At 38.2% G+C, this 20,089-nt stretch overlaps 1 protein-coding gene across 3 annotated transcripts in view; it reads right to left on the bottom strand.

Annotated features, from left to right (window-relative positions):
- ZNF827 (zinc finger protein 827) overlaps positions 1–20,089 on the bottom strand; it is a 160,625-nt gene that overhangs the window by 35,052 nt on the left and 105,484 nt on the right. For all 3 annotated transcript variants that reach the window (XM_012660030.1, XM_012660032.1, XM_012660031.1), the window contains one exon: positions 19,156–19,259. In XM_012660030.1, coding sequence (XP_012515484.1) covers positions 19,156–19,259 — 104 coding nt within the window. The remainder of the gene's footprint in view (positions 1–19,155; positions 19,260–20,089) is intronic.

The following is a 20,089-nucleotide window of genomic DNA, read 5'->3' on the forward strand; positions in this document are numbered from 1 at the left end:
ACCTGCCCCCAGTTAAGACAATTAAAAATATCATGAGACACTGCCAAATGTTCCTTGCGGGGACAAAATCACTCCTAGTTGAGAAACATACATATAATGTATCCTAGGTTGCAGATTTTGAAAAAGCAGAGACTGTGACTCTGCTTAAATTCTAAATTTAAATTCTAGTGGGGACACAGTCAGGTAGGTCCTTAATGTACTTTCGATGACAGTGGTGCCCTGGCGATTACCAGGGGCAAGGAACATGAGCTGATTCTTATTTTTTAAATTAAGAAGTTCACTGGGCTTTCAATAAGAAAATTCACAGGGTAGTAAAAAAGTCATAGGCATAATTCCAAGCACAGTTAACTATTAGTCCAACTTCCTTTATCCAAGGTTAAGATGGAAATAATTGCCTACGTGAAATAAAAAAAAAAAATCCACTATGTATGAATAGGATTCTTTTATAGAAATTCTAATGGTAGTAGAGAATTTGACCCTTTCAGAATCAAGATCACTGCCTTCCAGTTCCTTTAGCATTTATATGTTGCTAGCACTATATCTGTAGACATTTGGATATTATATATGTATAATAAGTAATAGACATTTGTAGATATTTTCAAATATGTAAACTTTTTTAGCTCTATCATCAAGTTCTTCTACCTTCATAACCCCATAAGACTTAACACTGGATCTATTTTGATGAATGGAAACCTTTCCATGTTCTACGGGATCAGCTGATTTAAAGCAAATAGTATCTTCACAGTCTCTTTCCTATTAGAGAGAGTGGGGAAGAAGTGTACTGTAAAAAGATCTATCAGGCCCGTCATCTGTCCCAAGATGGGACTCCAGAGTGAGGAAAAAGCTGTCAACTTGCATTTCTTTAAAATCACTGCACTCAGCCCCAGCACCTTTGGCATAATTAATGATTGTCAGGGCGTGGGAAGCCAATCAATTTGATGTTCATTTTCATCAACAAAGCAGAAGTAATGCCCCAAGGGTGGGATAGAAATTACATTATATTTTGAGAGAATTTTCTCTTTGCTGATTTCTGGAGTGGGTGGAATTCAAGACATATCTCCTTTTCCCTTTCAGAACATATGCTTTTAAAAGCCTGGCTGATTGCTGCCACCCATCATTTCCAGCAACCAAAAACTCCATTGTTTCAACCTGAGCATTCTACTGTTCATGGTGGGGGCAGGAGAGGGATCTGCTATTCATTGGAAGAGATCATATTTAAAGATGGAAATCAAAGGCAACATACTGAGAGAGGTGGTCATTTGTCCTTTATCTAATACGCTGAATAAAAACAAAGGCTGGGCATTGTCATAGTCACCTATATCCAATAAGGTACATAACCAAAGACATTTCAGATACTAAGGACTCTAAGAGTTCAATCAAATGGCTAAATACAGAATTTTAAAAAAATTTCTTCTACTTTCTTCCTCCCATTAAGTTCACTTTGTCATTACTTTAAGATTTCGAAAAGCAATTTCAGAGACATTGCTCTTCAATGAGATTCACTCAAATGTAAAACACCGTTACTTTCTCTTTCTAGTATGATACAAAGCAAAATAGTATCAGACTATACCGGAAAAGGGTTTGGGTTCCTTTTACTTTGTTTGTTTTCAGTATAGCTGGGCACAGCCTCAAAGGTCTGGTTCAGGAGTATCTCAACCATCTCAATAAAGACAGGACTTTGGATCCACAAGGTGTTTGGCACAAACCAACCTGTTCAGTCAAAACCAAACCATCTGGCACAAACATGGTAGTTGGGGTGCACGAGGTAATTCTCAGGTTTACCTGAAGGGAACTCAAAGGTGGGAATTCCAGGCTTCCTTAGTGGTTAGCCTAGTGATGTTCATGACCCACTGGCAGATCATGAAATAAATTTAGTGGATCTCAACCAGTACTTTTTAAAAAGGATGAAATAAAATAGCATAGATTAGAAAATGTTAGACATGGTACATATGTGGATTGTTTCAGTCACACATACCTTCCTTCCTTCCTATCATTATCACCTATCTACTTACCAATCAACCTATCTGTATACATTTTGCATCATCATTTAACACACACATATGCCTATACACAAACTACAGGTAAAATTTATTTTGGGTTTTTGTCAAAAAAGTTTGAAAGCCACCATTACAGCACATTGTTGCACCTACTTTGTTATGACAAACTATCTTAAGAGTTGAAGTCTATTAAAACCAAACCAAAACAAAGATAAATATCCTTTTCCTAGTGCAGATTTAAAATTCCTTCTTTTAGAAATCTCTTTAATCCCATGAAACTCAGCAATTTGAAAAAAAAAAATGAGCTCAAGCTGGTTACCACCATCAAGAGGGTAAGAAAATAACTTCTTTGCTAGCAGTGTATCAGAATCACTCCTAGTTCTTCAATTGCACAAATAAAGGCAGTCATGTTGGAATCCAGCTGTTTGCAAAAGGATTTAAAAAGTGTCATGGATATAGTCTGAGAGGCACAGAGCTAATATCATCGTGAGAACGTCAACCACACAATCTGACCAGGGAGAAATCTTCTCTGCCTTCATTCTAAGCAGAGAGGAGTTTTTCCAACTGATCAAAGGATTCCTTATAAATCAGTGTATATGACTCCCTAAGACTCTAATAAAGACTCTAATAACTTAATAGAGGCAGCAATATCATTTAGCTTGAGCCAGTAATGATTTCCCAAAGGTCTAACTGCAAGTTTATCCCAGTTCCCCAAACGAAAATGACTTAAATGCATTCACAATGTGCTAAGCACACAGGATCCTCCTGGTTGGGTTATTTATACAGACTAAAAAAAGAAGGAAAAAAAAAAAAGCAGGTCTCAAAATGGATGCAGTTTTCCTTAATTTCATTTCTTTTTTGTTATAATTTGTTCTAGTATATGCTTGTGCAACCCAGAAGAGGGGCCACCATTGCTGGATAACAATCTGTTCATTTCAGTCAACCAAGAATTTTCTTTTTTTAAACTCTAAAAAGTCTCTTCAGTGGAAACTTCTACTTAAAATGGCAAAGTCCTTTTAGAAATTTTGACCGGTTTGCTCTTATATGCTCAAAGGAAATGAACACACACACATACATAGTAGAGAAAATGGGTGTAATTGAATCACTTGTAAAGGTTTCTCCTCACTCCACTCTCTACCCCTCACCCCAGTGAATTTTGAAACGTGCATCATCCCAGAGGAAACTGTAATTCAGATTCACTCTCTGGCTCAGCATTAAGTAGTCAAGCTCACAGCCTGCCAGTGGACTGCCTATTTTATCACTGAAACGTATTCTCACTCCCTAACTGAGCATGAAGAATGGTGCAGGAACAGGTCTAGACTAGATAAATACCTACTCTATTTTGGAGGCTAAAAACATTTAAAACAAACATTTAGCTGAACAATGGATTTATATAATGCAAGTTGTGAAAAGTCTATGGAGAATATGTTTTCTCAGATATTATGGATACCAAATAAAATATTTTTTACAAGTGATTTTTGACATCTGAAGATTATTAAAGATAGGTGGGAGGTGGTATATTTAGCTGAAAAGTCATCTTGCCCCTGAGCCCTTCAGTGGCTGTGGTCATCTTACTTAGTAACTAGGTTTTTGATGGTTTAGTACTTAGCAGTGTTTCTAAATACAAAAGACAAAGAAATTCCTTATTAAGTACTATTTCTATGAATGGGGCAAAATAAAATCCTTCACTTTAAAAGATACATATTATGTACTAGCAAATATGAGCTCTTTCGATTGTATTATATGTATATAACAAATATTTAAGAATTCTGTTGTAAATAATGGATGTTATTGTCTTACACAATACAATTCGGTATAACGTTTAGAAAATGCCATCATTAGTGGTTTTAGGATTGTAAATCACTTCTTCAGTGGCAGTACTGGCAAAATACACACATACAATAGCCTCTAGGCATGTTTTGTAAGCATCTGTTAGAGTAATTAGCGGTTTTATTGGCAAATTCATAGTTCCCTAACATAGCTCTTTTATACATAATGCTGGAGCAATTCTTGTGTGAAGTTAAATTTACCTTTCTGATGAAGGTAACTTATCTTTTCTGGAAGAAATTCTAAATAATGAGACTTGTTTGTTTTTTAAATTCTGATTTCAAGTTCCATAACGTTCTGAACCTTTTTGTTATTAGATTGCATTTTGTAGATGTTTTCTCATACATACTCATTTAAATAGTTATTTTTAACTGATTAAGAAGACAAATCAAATGAGATAAATATTGGGCAACACACCATCAATAATTAACTGATTATTAAAGGGACAGGCACAGATTCCATCTACTATAAAAATACTACTTAGCAAATTAACTTTGTCTCTCTTATCTCTATGCAGGGCCTCTCTGTTCCCATTAAGCTTTCAGGGGACTTTATTTGAACTTTAAAGATTAAACAAGAAAGAGTCAGATTAACTTTTTAAAATGGAAGTGAGATCATGTCACTTTTCTGCTCAAAACGTTCCAATGGTTCCTGGCATACTTGCAATAAAAGCCCAAATCTTTGCTATTCCCTAGGAGGCCCTAGAAGGTGTCTCCCTTCCTCCTCTATGCTGCCCTCCCTTACCGCTGTCACTTACCTAACCAAGCTCCCCCCACCCCAAATTCAAGACGTTGTAGTTACTGCTCCCTTTTGCCTGAACACTCTCCGGCACACAACAGGACTGCTCCCACACGTGTACAGGTAGCTAGCTGCTAGAATTGGACCTTCTTGGGGAGTCTTTCCCTCACCACCCTACCTAGATGGCCCCTTTCCAAATCCCCCTTTTTCTTATTATTTTTTCCACGATGATGATTCATATATAAAAATATTTCTTTATTGCCGGCCTCCCCCTCTAGGGTGTAAACCTCATGAGGACAGCGACTATGTTTTGCCACTGCTGTTCCTCAGGACCAAAGAAAGCAAAGAAAGTTAATTTGCTAAGTAGTATTTTTATAGTGGATGGAATCTGTGCGTATCCCTTTAATAATCAGTTAATTATTGATGGTGTGTTTCCCAATATTTATCTCATTTGATTTGTCTTCTTAATCAGTTAAAAATAACTATTTAAATGAGTACTTATGAGAAAACATCTACAAAATGCATCCCTGGCATATAAAAGCTGCTCAATATGTAAGTGTTGAATGAATGAATGAACTGTCTTTTCACGCCAGTGGTACACACACCCCACACCTTCTCACACCGCTCATCAAATATTTAATGCTATTCAGATTATTTTATATTTAGTCGTCATTTCGCAACATTCCAGTATTCTCTGACAATGATAGAGAACAATGAAAATAATCTAAGGTGAAAGTCAATGAACCTGTCTGGAGCCACCAAGATCTTTTTTTTCTAACTGACCTCTTCCATGAGGAAATTAAACAGATACAACAGAAATCTGAATGCTCATTATACTTCTTGATATAACTACTGAAAATACCCTCTGCCAGCAGCTAATATTTTTTATTAATTATATCTAAGTCAATGATACTTGTGAGACCAATGGTACAATGCAACAGTACAACAGACTGTTCCACTGAATACTTTATTTTCAACAACCAAGTTAGAGAAAATGGTGTGCAGTTCTTCTATAACAGCTAGTGCCCTAAGATAAATTTCACTCATTAATCTCTTTCGGAAGGTTAAAAATAAGTATCCATCCTCAAACTTCAATGATTCCTTGAGTAAGCTTAGTTAAGTATCCAAATTGAAATATGTATTTAAATGATGGTGGTCATAGTTGTATTTCATATGAAGATTTCACAGCTCTTTGTTAATATACTTACAGGATGCGTAACCTTAAAGTTCCCGCTAAAATGTGCTCATTGTTTGTTACACGAGATGTATAGCAGCCTCTCACAAAGACCTCTGTGTGACCACAATAATTATTAAGCTTATGGCCTATAACTCAAAGTATCGTGGATGTTATCTTTGTTCCTTATTACTCCCTCTAATACATTTAATTTTTCTTTTTATAAAAGTGTTTCATTTTCATTATAGAAAACTAGAAGAATATAGACAAGTGGAAAAATCAAAATAAAACTCTCAACCAGAGTTCCTATTACTACCCAAAGACAACTGCTATGAATATTTTGGTGAACTTTCATTTTTCTTTTTCATGTCCCAATGCCTTTTTTTAAAAAACATTAATTACTATGAAAGGCATGTAATCCAAGGCAAGTCTTAGTATGACACCAGTGATGATATTTTTAAAATACCACATTTTCGAGTGATAAAAGTAACAGTTGGGAGATAGACCAGAGTGTTTTAAAAATTAACATTTTTCATAAAAATGAAAAACAATTTGACCAAAAATAGTGTCAAAAATAACTTTCACATACCGAAACCATGCCTACATGTTAAAAGCATTTGCGAGAGTACACATTTTTCTCTTTTCTAAGTAAACTTTTCCCTTGCTTTTCTTTGGGCAAGTGCCTATGCAGTACGTACAAAATTTGCGAGCAAAAAAATAATTGGGATGAGTCATCTCGTCTTTTAAGTCATCTTGCCACAAAATGATTACCTAAAGTCCACATAACCAATTAATTCCTGCCTCCATACTCTCTAAAAGACCAACAGTCAGGGTTTGGATCTAATCTTTTTTGTAAATCATTCTACCTCCAGGCTATCCCACTCCCTAATTATCCTGTTTCCTGGCCTCTTTCCAATTCCTATAATACAGCTGATTTCCCTGATAACCTCCTCAGCCCCTTTCCCAGGACCACCCTCCCCACCCCCCCAACACACCAATTCATGAATCTTTCAACTGAATGTCCCCCAGCCTAATTCCATTGAAGTTAAAAAAGAAGCAACTGATCTGAGTTGACTCATTCCTGGATACTTATGGCGGGAAACTAGATTCTGCAGCTGGATGAGTCATTTTGACTAGAAAGCCCCAATGGGAAAAAGGTAACTTAGGGTGCATATAACAGAGGATGGGGAAATCATGAAGGCAGTAGGTGCCAATAAACACAGGACATTAAAACAGTATTCCTTTGTCTGAAGTGAGTTTTTCCCCAACATTTTCATCTCTTCCAGCTGAAAATATCTCCATTCACTTCTATTGATTTTAGTTCTACTATTCTTCTGGAGTCATATTTAACTGCCAAAGTTGATCTTATGCAAACCTCCAGGCATATCCTCACAAAACTTCCAGAAAAATCTGGTTTCAAGCATTCAGTACTAGACTATACAAGACAGTTTTTCCTTTGTTCAAAATAAAAAGAATGTATTGATGTGTTCTGAGTATAAAAATAACATTTATTATAAAAATGGAAGCTTATAAAATATAAGTAAAAATCACTTGAAATCCCAACTAAATTGAGGTAGAGCTAACATTTCTACATTTATTTTTTTGATCTTTTTTCCTGTATGCACACATTTTTGCAAATCATGGTATCATATCAATTCATATGGATTTGTAAACTGCTTTATATTCTCATGAACTGTATGAAAAACTCATTTAACTGTGGCTTCTAGTTGGAGGACCTCACTTAAGGAAGATGGTTAAGAATTGTTGCTTTATCTGTATTTTTCATAGTTCACTTAATCTAGAGATTTTTCACTATGGCTCCAACTCATACATGTAAATGCTCATTCTCAAAAAAAAAAAAGTGATCTGAACACTTAAGTCTCCCACATTACCTTTTTTAATTCTTAAAAATTATAAATGTCATGCAAATTAATGAGACAAAACAGAATAAAAGATATAAACTGAAAAATAAAAGAACACGTCTCACTTCCTGCCTTTTTCTTCCAAACCCTGTCCTTTCCACTAGTCAGTGGTAACCACTGTTCACAGTTATCTGTTCAGAAATTAGCTATGCATATACAATATGTTATATACACACAAAATGTACTGCCTTTTTAAAAAACATAAGTGAGATCATGCCACATTTGTTTTCTGCAGCCAGTTTTTCCTTTTTTTAATCTAACAATATGTCTTTGGCATCTTTTCAAATAAATTCCTACAGATCTCCTTCATTCTTTTTTAATGGCTGTGGAGTTTTCCATCGAATATTCCATGGCTTATTTCACCAGTTCCCTACCTATGGGCATTTAGTTTGTTTTCAGGTCTTCATGGGGCAAAGTGCATTCTTGTCCATATACCTTAGAGTTATTTGCTCAAATCCATTTGTAGGTTAAATTCCTAGAATGAGACATCAGCAACCAAGTTCACAAAATAATGTATTTCTCTGTAACTGAGAGAATTCATTTCTCATTTGTTTTTAACAGAGCATTTAATGTAAGTCTTGCTTTATGTAAACCCCACCATGGCTCACAGTAGAAAAAGAGAAGGAAAAGAATGGGATGAGACAGAAAGCAAAAGCATTTGAGAGTGTAGGTGGCTAAGGGCAGAAATGGCTGTGTCCATGTGGTGATCTCCATCTGTAGTAAGGAGTTACTTGTTTCTTACAGAGCTGAGGAGAAAGGTCTAAGACCAGGGAGATGTGCAGCCTATTAGTTGTAGAAAACTATTTCTCTCTTCATGTGTAAGAAACAATTGGGAAACTGTCAGAAGATTTGTGGGATGTTTCCCAACCAAGAGGGAAAAGCTACATATAATTTTTTAATAATTTAAAAGAAAAAAGATATTTCCATTTTAAGGCTGTGCAAATTCCATAAAGATTCAGGCATGAATTCAAATCTATCTCAGTTTCCCTTAAGTATTTATGAAAGACTCTTTTGTGAACTTTTGCCTCATTTGGATCAAAATATAAAACTGTCCTTCAATAAAATAAGTTACATTAAAAAAGAAGATCACTTGATAAAAGATTTCTTTAAAACACCTGTTTAGCTCAAAGATGGGAAAAATTCCACTTGACATAATTTCAAGCTTTTTAATATAAGACTAATGACATAGGTAATTTTATGACTAAGAAACTGATTATGTGATAATCAGTTTTGGGTTTTCACATTAATTTAAGTATTGGACTTTCACATCAAACCATCTAGGGTCTTCTTATACCTCCATCTCCCACTCTCTACCCCTAGAAATGCCCTGAGCTTCTCTGGTGGTTGGCAGTTAGTTCTACATCTAAGGTGAAAAAAAGGAACACAAGAGCCCTGCGATCTTTCTCCTGTGGAGGTAAACCAATTTATCCTAAAAGGAGAATTACTTCATGGTACAGTAGTCCCTCATCCAAGGTTTTGCTTTCCAAGGTCCAAAAATATTAAATGGAAAATTCCAGAAATAAACAACTCATAAGTCTACACTTAGGAGCAGCTGTTCTGTGTATTGTAATGAAATCGCGCATCGTCCCACTCTTTCCCGCCAGAGATTTGAATTCTCCCTTTGTCCAGTGTATCCACGCTGTACACATTATCTGCTTATTAGTCACCGATATCCAGCCATCAACATCATCATGGCTCGATGATCCACGATCACCCAAAGCAGATGCTCCTTCTTCTGACCTAACCTATCATCAGAAGGTCAATAGTACCCTAACGCACGTCACAATGCCTACATCATTCACTTACCTTCATCTCATCACGTGGGCATCATATCATCTCATGTCATCACAAGAATAAGGGTAAGTACAGTACAATAAGAAATTTTGAGAGAGACCACATTCTCATAACTTTTATTACAGCATATTATTATAATTGTTCTATTTCATTATAAGTTATTGTTGTTAATCTCTTATTATGCCTAATTTATAAATTAAACTTTATCATAGGTATTATGTATAGGAAAAACATACTATTTATAGAGTTCAGTACTATCTGTGGTTTCAGGCATCCACTGGGGGTCTTGCAACATATCTCCCAAAGATGAGGGGGGACTACTGTAGTGTGAGCACCCTCATTAGATAGAGAGACCAACTGTATTTATAAAGGGCTTTACTGTGTATCTTATATTTGTAAATGGATCCATTTTAATCTGTGGTAAAAGACAGATCTGTATTATAATCAAAGTCTTATGAGTACACATGTATCAGTTAAAGTTTAGATTTTATCCTAAGGGCAATGGGAAGCCACTAGGGCCAGCAGTGATATGATGAGATCTGCCTTCTAGAAAGATCAGTCTGACTGCAGGATGGAGAGAAGGGATTGGAGGGGGTGACACTGGAGACAGGGAGGCCAGCCAGAGCTGCTGTTATAATGCAGAGAACTAGTAATGAAGACTTGAATAATGTTATTGGCAGTTGGAATTGAAAGAAAAAAATACAATTAGGAGAGATCTAGGAGGAAGGATCAATGCAGAAGGACATGGCAACGAGACAGAAGTGGCGGGTGAAGAAGAGGTAGTAATGAAAGGTGGTGTAGCAGATAGTGTTGTTTTCCATACCCCTCCCCAATTACAGGATGAGCATCCCAAACACAAAAATCCAAAATCTGAAATGTTCCAGAATCCAAAACTTTTTGAGCACCTACATGGTGCTCAAAGGAAACGCTCATCGGAGCATTTCAGATTTCAGATTCTCAGATTTGGGATGCTCGACTGATAGGTATAATACAAATATTCTGAGATCCAAAAGAAATCCCAAATCCGAAACACTTCTGGTCTCAAACATTTCAGATAAGGGATACTCAACCTGTATCTCTTTGCCTTTACTACAGTGCCTGACTCCCACTGCCAGCACCTGCATGTATTTCCCAAGGGCTTTCTCTGGCCAGTGAAGCCCACGTGGCCCGCCTGTGGGGTAGAACCAAGGTGGGGGAATTACCTCTCCTGGGAGCAGCTTTAACCAATGACTGACTCCATAAATATCCTAGCTGTCTCACCCACTCAGGTGGGAAACTCTGAAGTATGTGTCCTGTAGTGCTTCCCAGAGTTCCCTGGGGAAAAGAATCCCCAGCTGCCCATGCTGGTAACCTCTTTGATAATGTACACTTTATAGGTGCTGCCTGCCTTTGCCTGGCTCACTTTCCCATCCCCCTACCACTGTTTCCTGGCCTCACCTCCTTAAAAAAAACAAAAAAACCCCACCTAACTGCACTTAAATCTTTGTTTCAGAATCTGCTTCTGGGAAAACCCAAACTTAACCATAAGTGTCCAGACTTATGGTTTGTGCCATGGTGGGTGATGCTGACGATGCTATCTACTAAGATAGAAAAAATAGGCAAAGAGTTTTAATTAATTGATTGATTAGTTTTTTGGAGGGGAGGTATAAGGAAGGTGGGAGGCAGAGGAAAAGATATGTTCAGTTTGGGACCCTTTTGAATTTAAAGATTTCCAGGGACCTCTAATTGGGATGTCTCAATGGAACACCTGGAGATGGTGTGGTGAGCCTCATATTAAGCAAATGCAAAGACTGACCATACTTTTGTACTTCTAGTTAACATCCTTCGTTTCTGAATGATAACTTGAGAACAGAAAAGCTAAGTATCTTGCTAACAGAGACACACTGAATGAAGAAAAATAGTGGAAAAAAATGAAGCCCCTGTCATTCTAATAACTACATCAAAAGAAAGCTATGGTGTGATATAGGGGTGTCTTTCTTACCACAGAGAGGCACTCTCATTTGGCCTATGTATGGGAATACAGAATGGATTTGTCTGAATGAAAATAGATGGTCTAGTTTACGAGTAGAATGACTTTTCTTTTTTTTCTACCCTGGTAACTGGAGGGCAGTGGCTGTCCTGAAAAGGAATAAACACAAAGAAGAAATTGTATGAAATGGGAATATGTATTTTTGATAGCAAAGGAATGGAAGAACATATTGTATATATAGAAAAGGCCTTGTAGATTGAATTAGCCAGCCCCAAACTGAAGCCAGGGTCACTAGATTGCAATTTTCAAACAAATGCTCTCCATCATCCATTACCTATACTCAAGAATTTGGCCTTTTATAGCAATATTCATTCTCAAGGCATCTGAATAGCCTTTGCAAAAGTAAAAATGCAACCTCAGACACTGCTGAGGCCTTATAACGGGTGTTTGGATATTTTATGGGAACATATACAAGTTTGCTCCGCTCAGAGGCAGACACCAGGCCAAGGCCAAAGTGGCCACAGCCCTAGGGAGTAACCTGTGTCTGAGAAACAAAGTCCTTGAACTGAGTTTTTTTTTTTTTTTTTTTTCACTGTGTTGCCTGGGCTAGAGTGCCGTGGCGTCAGCCTAGCTCACAGCAACCTCAAACTCCTGGGCTCAAGCAATCCTTCTGCCTCAGTCCTTCGGAGTAGCTGGGACTACAGGCATGCGCCACCACGCCCGGCTAATTTTTTGTATATATTTTTAGTTGTCCAATTAATTTCTTTCTAATTTTAGTAGAGACGGGGTCTCGCTCTTGGTCAGGCTGGTTTCGAACTCCTGAGCTCAAACAATCCGCCAGCCTCGGCCTCCCAGAGAGCTAGGATTACAGGTGTGAGCCACCGCGCCCGCCTGAACTGAGTTTTTAAAATGGCTTTTGGATGTTACCATTTCCCACCAAGTACAAACATGAAAGTGTTGATAATTATCTTTGATACCAAGTGACTCAATCCATGTGCCATATGGACAGAGATTAAAGGGCTTGGCCAAACAATCACTGTTTTGTTTTTTTTTCTTTATCTTTGTGGCTTTCTATAGATACCTTCAGTGAAGCATCTAAACCGGATATAAATCTTTTTGGAAAAGTTACCATCCTGAAAAAAAGCATGCCTGTACTTTAGTGTGTGAACCTACGATTGTTGGTCTGTAGAGACCAACAATTTAATCTAATTAGTTAAATTTTTGAGAAGGACTAACTTGGACACAAAGCTGACAGTGTCTAATGAAAGACCTATCTCCACAAATAGTTTTTAATGGAGTTAACAGCTTCCCTTTGGAATAAACCTATGCTCTACAACCAAACTAGACTGGTGGGGGACAGATGTGAGCACACAATTTTGGCCTCAGATAACATTATCTAGATCAGGAAAATCCATAACTATGAAACTTTCTCCCTCTAGTAAACAGCTGCACAGACTACAACTTATCTACTTGAAGTATATCAAAGAAATGCTACAAGCAGTGTGAAATAGTTTTCAGAACTGAAACACAACAGAAAGAAGATACATCAACCTACAGGTCATTAGTTTAGGGCAACCAGTTAGTGTTACAAATAGAAATGGTCCCGCAAACTAAAAGTTGCATAATTGAGAGACTATTGTCATTGTCCTCCCTGTAAGAATCTGAAGTGAATGTGCACTCCTATTGATGTCCCGAAGGTGCTCACTTGGTAACTAGACCCACCTATTTGTAAATAAGCCAATTAGCCTTGAAAAATGCAGAAATACTGTCACGGGTACACAGCTCGATGAATTTCCACAAAGTTACCTATGAATATAATCAGCAGTCAGATAAAGAAACTGAACACTCAGCTTCCTAGAAGCCCTTCTCGCACCCCTCCCAGCCACTACCATGCCCCAATAGTGTGTCTTTCAAGAACTACTTCTGGTGACTTGTCCCTTCCCCGACTCTCAGTGGGAGTGGCAGAATTTTAGGGGTGAAGCCCCTAGACTAGACTCTGATTTTTCCCCTGTATCAGTATACAGTTTGAGCCCTAAGAAGAAAAGAAAGGAACCTGGGCTGAGGTTACAGTGCCATTACAGACGGCAGAACTTCTGAAATAGAGGGAATATGAAAGGAACCTGAAGACCCGCTAATCTCTTTCCACCGGAAACTGGGCTAAGACTAAAGCCAAGTTCTCCTGAATCCCAGTTTAGAACTCTTTCTTCTGCACTCCTGACCAGATTACCACTTAATTCAGCATTACATTTTTTATTTAACTGAACAGTTTTAACACAGCTTCATAAAACTATTTCTATGGGGTAGACAATCCATTAAAAACTACTGAAGTCCTCCTAACTAAAAGCAACATTCCCGTGGCTATGATATTACCAGATACCAAAGCATGAAAGGAAGAGAGAAAAGACAGAGATAGAGTATAAAATTAGAATTCTATTAATAAACAGTAAATATTTATAAATTCTTTGAACTATCTTACTTAAGGGAACACTTTTTATTCCTAACTAAAAGAAGGCAGCCCCATCGTAATATGTGAAATGCCAACTGCTAGGGATACGTGTGGGCAGATGCCAGGGAGATGTGCTCCTTTTGTTCACCGTCTGGTGACACATCATCGGACTTAGTAGGCAGCATGACAGGGCAAAGAGAGAGAAAATGCACTGTGCAGGTCTGGGTTTGAATTCTTGTGCTACCACTTACCAATCTATAACTTTGAACAAATTATTACATTTCCCTGAACCTACATTTAGTCATTTGTAAATTGTGGATAATTCCTATGTCTCAGTGAGTTGTTTTCAGAATTAAAAACAAGTTGGCATATGTCCTGTGCCTGACAATTTAGGAGATCCTTGATAACTGCTAGCTTCCTTCTCTGTAAAAAATGAATTTGTTTCATTAAAAAGGAGCTCAAGTTACAAGACGATACACACCAACACCCAATGTACTGTTTATCTATGACTTAGTCTGAATTTAAAAAAGAATCTGCTGTGTTTAAGAAAGGATTGAAGGAAACACTTTGCTGTAATCCAGAGCAGCTTCCTTCCCTTCCTTCCTCTCTCTCTCTCTCTCTCTGTCCCTCTCCCTCCCTCCCTCTCTCTCTCAGTATGAGTTGGGAAGTCTTAAAACAAAGGAAGGTGACATGCACACATTAAGACATATCTTTTAAGCCAACTGTCTTAAAGAGGTCATTCATATTAGAAGCATGTCAGGCTAAGAGTTAGTTGCAGGTGGCACTCTAATGCAAGGCATCATTTATTTAGATTTCAAAAAAGTATATGACATAGTATATTAGATTGATAGGCAGAGCACAGAGAAGAAAATGGACCCAGAATAGGCCTGGGGACAAGGCAGACAATTTCAAAACAGCTTTCTGATTTAACATCAAACCCTGATTGGTATACCAAGTCCTGAGAGGAACTAAAATTTCCCCCTGCCTACCAAAAGAATCTTGTTTTTGTGAGGGGTGCTGATGTTGTTCTTTTCTTGTTTGTATGTTAAAAACATCAACAAAAAGAGTTTTTTTAAGGCAAGCTAGAAAATAATGGGGGTAGGGATTTACGAATATAATTGCTGATGTGTTTAACTCCAGGCTCCATCTGAAATAACAAACAGAAGCATTGGTGACTCCAAACACTATGAAAGAATTCCATGGAGACCCACATTTTCCTTCACACTCTCTCGGGTTGTGTTTTTGTTTTTTGGCTTAAAACAGAGCAAACATACTGTGACTTCAAAATCATAATAACACAGAATTGAGGCTCCACATTGTTTAAAAGCAATACTGAGATATAAATTCTTCTCTTAATAGCCTTTGCTTACAGAAAGATGATGGGGAAACATAAACAGCTGCAGGTACATTGGTAATGGGTCTACTCTTAATACAGAATTGCCTGCGTCTCCTGAAAAACATCTGAACTCAGAATTTTTCTACTTTTAATGCCAATCTTGTACAAAGTGAGACACCTATAAATTATACAAAGTACATTAAATTATACATGGTCTGTAATTTCTATCTCCCCCATAATAGGAAAAGCTCTTATTTCTTTTGTAAAATCATTACCAGCAATACCACCACCCAGGGTGTACTCAGTAATCTATTTATGGCTTTAGGGATATTTTGTCCCCACATTCCTCCAGCACAAAGTAACAACAGTTTTTAAGTCATCATTTTATTAAGGATTCCTGATGTTACCTCTGTCTAAGACATTCGCAGCAAGCAGAAATGTTAGGTCTTGGCTCCTGAGCATTCTTTGGTTCTCAGGACAGTCAATCTAGAAATACTGGCAACAACCAAGGCCAGGACACCGTGAAGCTCTGTGTTTATTCTGTTTCTCTGGGAGGGTGGCAGCTGTGAGTTTCAGATACCATCTGCTGAAGGCAAATGTCTAGTTAACTGTGCTATTCTTGATCTCTGCACAGTCCACAGTTGGACCAACCTCTCCCTACTCTGCTATCCCCCTCACTGTTGGCTTCATTCTCCCACAGGCCAATCACTAAACACTGACTCTACCATGGATCCCCTTGGCCCAGCACCTGCTATGTCTTAAATGATACTTGCATCTGGCACTTCCCCTGCTCTGTGGTCTTACTCTGAAGGCGTTTGGAAGAGAGCTTCAACCCACTGATAGGAGGTACATAAGTATATACCAATACAATATATATTGTTGAAATAATGCTATGTGTTTTCAGCACTTGCAAGGGATTTTGCAGACTGGAACTAGACACATTAAATCTCACTAATTATGGTCTCTACTAATTGGGAATCTGAGATAAGTCTCTGGGCTGACATTTATCTTTGCATTATCTGTGAAAAGAAGAAATTTGCTAAGTAAATAAAAAGTAGAAATAATATTTTAATGGTAATATTTTAAACTGCCTAAGAGAAGATTTCTAAGGATTCTGAGGCTTTCATTTACATACTAAGAACAAATTGTTGTCTACCTAGTCACTAAGCCAGCCATCTCCATCCTGGTTTCCCCATTTCTGCACAGCCACCATCATTCGCCAATTCAACCTGCTTAGAGCAAACCTAACCAGTCTCCCAACCAGTCAGTTCACCCTTTGCCTGCTTCTCCCACTGTCCTCCTCCTTTGCTCTCTAACCCAGGCCTCATTAACAATGCTAATCTGGAACTAGAGGCCACTGGGCTCCTGTCCCTTGCACCATCCCCTCCCCTCCACCCGCTATCCCCACCCCATCCTCTCCAATGGGGTTCAGCAATCCACTACCCAAGTCATCTTCCCAAATTTTCTATAAGAATCCACGACTCTTATGCCCCAGAACTTTAATATCCTCAACTGCAGCTTCAACTTCCTTGCCCCCAGCATCGCATTTAGCAGAGTACTAAAATAAATGTGGGTCCGCGGTATCTATCTGAAACCCTTGGGGCCAGATGTATTTTGAGATTCATACTGTTTTCTGATTTCAGGATGATAATATGGTATATATAACATATTTTATGTAACATCCCAGTGGACCTGGAACAACACTTCATAATTAAGTACACATTGATATTTCTGCAACAAAATATATGAATCTCACCCTTGTAACACGTAAAGGCTAAAAACAGCCTCCCATTAGGTTTTGCCACAAAATGGCTTATTCAAAAAATTTTGGTAGGTAGGGTTTTTTGAATTTCAGAATTGTGATTAAGGGAGTAAAGACCTGTAGTGGGTATAAAATGGCCATTTATTATTGTCCAGACTTGAAAGAAATAAATTTTCTTTAAAAGTCTCCACACTGCTAACTTTGGTTAATTCATATTGATCTTCTCCACATTAGTCCAAATTATTTAGCCTTTCCTTACAAAACTGCCTTCACATTATTAGAATGTCACAATCACAAGGCTGTCCCTATCATTTTGAATTTTTCTAATATTAACTCTATTCCTGAAGCATTTTCACCTTGCTTATTAAAAATTAAAAGTCCCTTTTTAGCTGTTTATTTTAGAAAAATGTAAATATAGTCATTTTGCTTTCCTCTGCCTAAAGAAAGCCTTTGTTGAAATACAGTAGATTGATTATCCTTCAGCAGGGTGGATTTACATTTTAAAAATCCCAGTTATGCTGACCTTCTCCTCAAAATGAGAGTTAAGCTTTCTAAGTGCAAGTTTATCTAATGTGTAACATAAGTCTATCAAGCAAATCACAAACCCTCGCCTGCCCCACGCAGAGTTAAACATATACTGAAATCACTCTTTCAGGTCGAGTTTTAACTTGAGCAATAAACCCTTTTTTAAATACGGCCAAGCCAAACATTAAGCCAGCAATGCAGGGTTTGTATATACATCATGGGATGCTGGCCGTATGGGTCACAGCACTCTGACATGCAATTCCTAGGCAGTTATTTTGACATTAGAAAGTCACAATCCATCAACTTAACAGCAGGACAATAATTTTGGGACCAGGGAGATGGCTATTCAAAATGACACTGTGGGAAGGAAACAGTAGTTCCAAGAGCCCCTGTTTGAGTATAAAGACCTAAACTAAGCAGAATTTCCTTCCACCTCTAGAACCAGCTATTATGTAACGTGTTTTTGTGTAAGCATGTTATTTCTAGTGGTTGAATAGAAAAGCCCCGCCTGCAAAACTAAAAAGCATGCAGGTATCTGGACTCTGGCTGGATGTGTGGAGTTAAGAAGAGATGGATCCACCATCATAAGACTATAGAACAACAAAGAGTTGCTTTTCCCCCACTGTTTGTCATAAATCACTTCCAATGACCTGTGACACCCTGAGCCAATATCTCAGATGTTACTTGATTCTTTCTGTATTGCAAATTAATAAGATCTCCAGTACCCTGTGAAACAGGGCTCCTTGGATGTGTGGAGGACACTTGGCCTTTATTCTTGAAGATGATGTGGGCCTAACAATCCTGCTGTGAGCCCCTCTTGCACACATGTGGCCTCGGTCTCTGACTCTGCTCTCTGGACAAATGGAAGTAGATGGAAGCCACCAAGTGCTTCTGAGATTCTGTCAACAGCTGGGAACGAAGGTAACAACTGGCAGGAAGTTCCCAGCTGCTGGACTCCGGGAGGGAGCAGTGTGGGGCGTGGGTAGGCAGTATGGACTACAGTGCAGTGATTCTCAAATGTTCTTATTTCATAATAACACTGAGAACACAAAAATAAGCCCTGAGGGATGGCCACGTTGTTGATAAGGAGACAGCAAGCACATCCTTCCTTTTACTATGGAACAGAGAAATGAAAAAGGAAGAATGGTTGATGTATTGATTGATGGCTGAGATGGCAAAAAGGAGCATTAGATGGACATATGTAAATACTATGGCTAAGAAGAGAGATGGAACCTGGGTAGCAAGATTTTCTTAATGAGCTGTGTTGCTTCCATGGAAACTGAAGTTGTCTTTGTGGCAGCCCACACCCCACTGGGGTCATGACCTGCCTTCCTTGATATTCCCGGCTGCTGGTCTGAAATATTGACAATGTGTAAAGCAAATCATTTTTAGGTCATACTTGGCTATTTTAAAGAAAAAGAAATTCACTATACATAATATCAGCAGGTAAAGAACAATAAGCTCTTAAAGCAAAACTGAAGAGGTATATTACTGCTTACATTTTATTTTTAATACACTTTTGTGGCCGTTTCTCCCTCTTCTAAAACCTAACATTATATGAATAACTACAACACAGAAGCTGAAAGAATCTGAAAATTCACATGCTTCAGAAAAGTAATTCTTGAGCAACTAATAGGAGAAGCAAAGTCAATAATGTTTCCATACCTGGAGTGGATATTCTTCCATGAAGCACAGATTCACTGGGCAGCAGATCTTTTGAATTAGAGGTGAATGGTGATTGTCTAAATGTGTCTTCTGAAAAGAAAGGGCTGGGGTGGGGGAGGAGGAGTGGGGTTTAGTAAATTGAAGTTATTTAAGACACCCAGAGCATCTGGCCCCAAATACATACATATGCAATACTGGATAAGTTGTTGTTTTAAATGGTGTTTAGAGAATATAAGAAGATTATGATTAAAATGGAGAAAGAGAAAAGACATTACATCAGACAAGTGCCATCTGTACATTCTGCCTATTGGTTTTATATTTGGGGTGAATATATAAAACATCATTTTTGAAACACTGTTAAACTGAGAGGAGGGCAGCTGAGCAGTAAGTTTTACTCTTGCTCTGTACTTTCTGTGAGTGTGCTGTGACCAAATGAAGACCAACTGCCTGGGTGAGAATCAGAAGGGGACTGTCTGTGGATTTTCCCAGGTGGAGATGGAATTGCCCTGGCTCACCCATATTCATCACCTGACCCCTCAGGAACCAACAGTACACATCAGAAGGTCAGACAGCTGGAACCAGGGGCTACTACCCTGAAGGAAACACCTCACTGGTCTCCACAGAAACTGAAATTGCAACCTGGAATTCTGTTGGTTCTGAAAGAGTTAAAGCCAGAAAATGGGGCTACCAGAAGGAAGCCCAGGGAGCACCTTTATTTAACATGAAAGGGAAGCTTTGATCTGAGTGACCCTGAGCTGCTGTAGTGACCCAGCTAGAACTGGAACCAGGACAACCAGACATCCCGCCAGGGCTTCCCCTCATACTACTGCCACAGTGAACACAGAAGTTTGGATGCTTTTAATTAGAGGATTCTAACCCCGTCACAGGGTCTGTCTTCTGTGCCTCTAAAATAAACTGTAAATAAGTATTGCAA

This window comes from Propithecus coquereli, unplaced genomic scaffold, assembly GCF_000956105.1.
Source record: "Propithecus coquereli isolate 6110/MARCELLA unplaced genomic scaffold, Pcoq_1.0 Scaffold65, whole genome shotgun sequence".
Taxonomy (NCBI): Eukaryota; Metazoa; Chordata; class Mammalia; order Primates; family Indriidae; genus Propithecus; species Propithecus coquereli.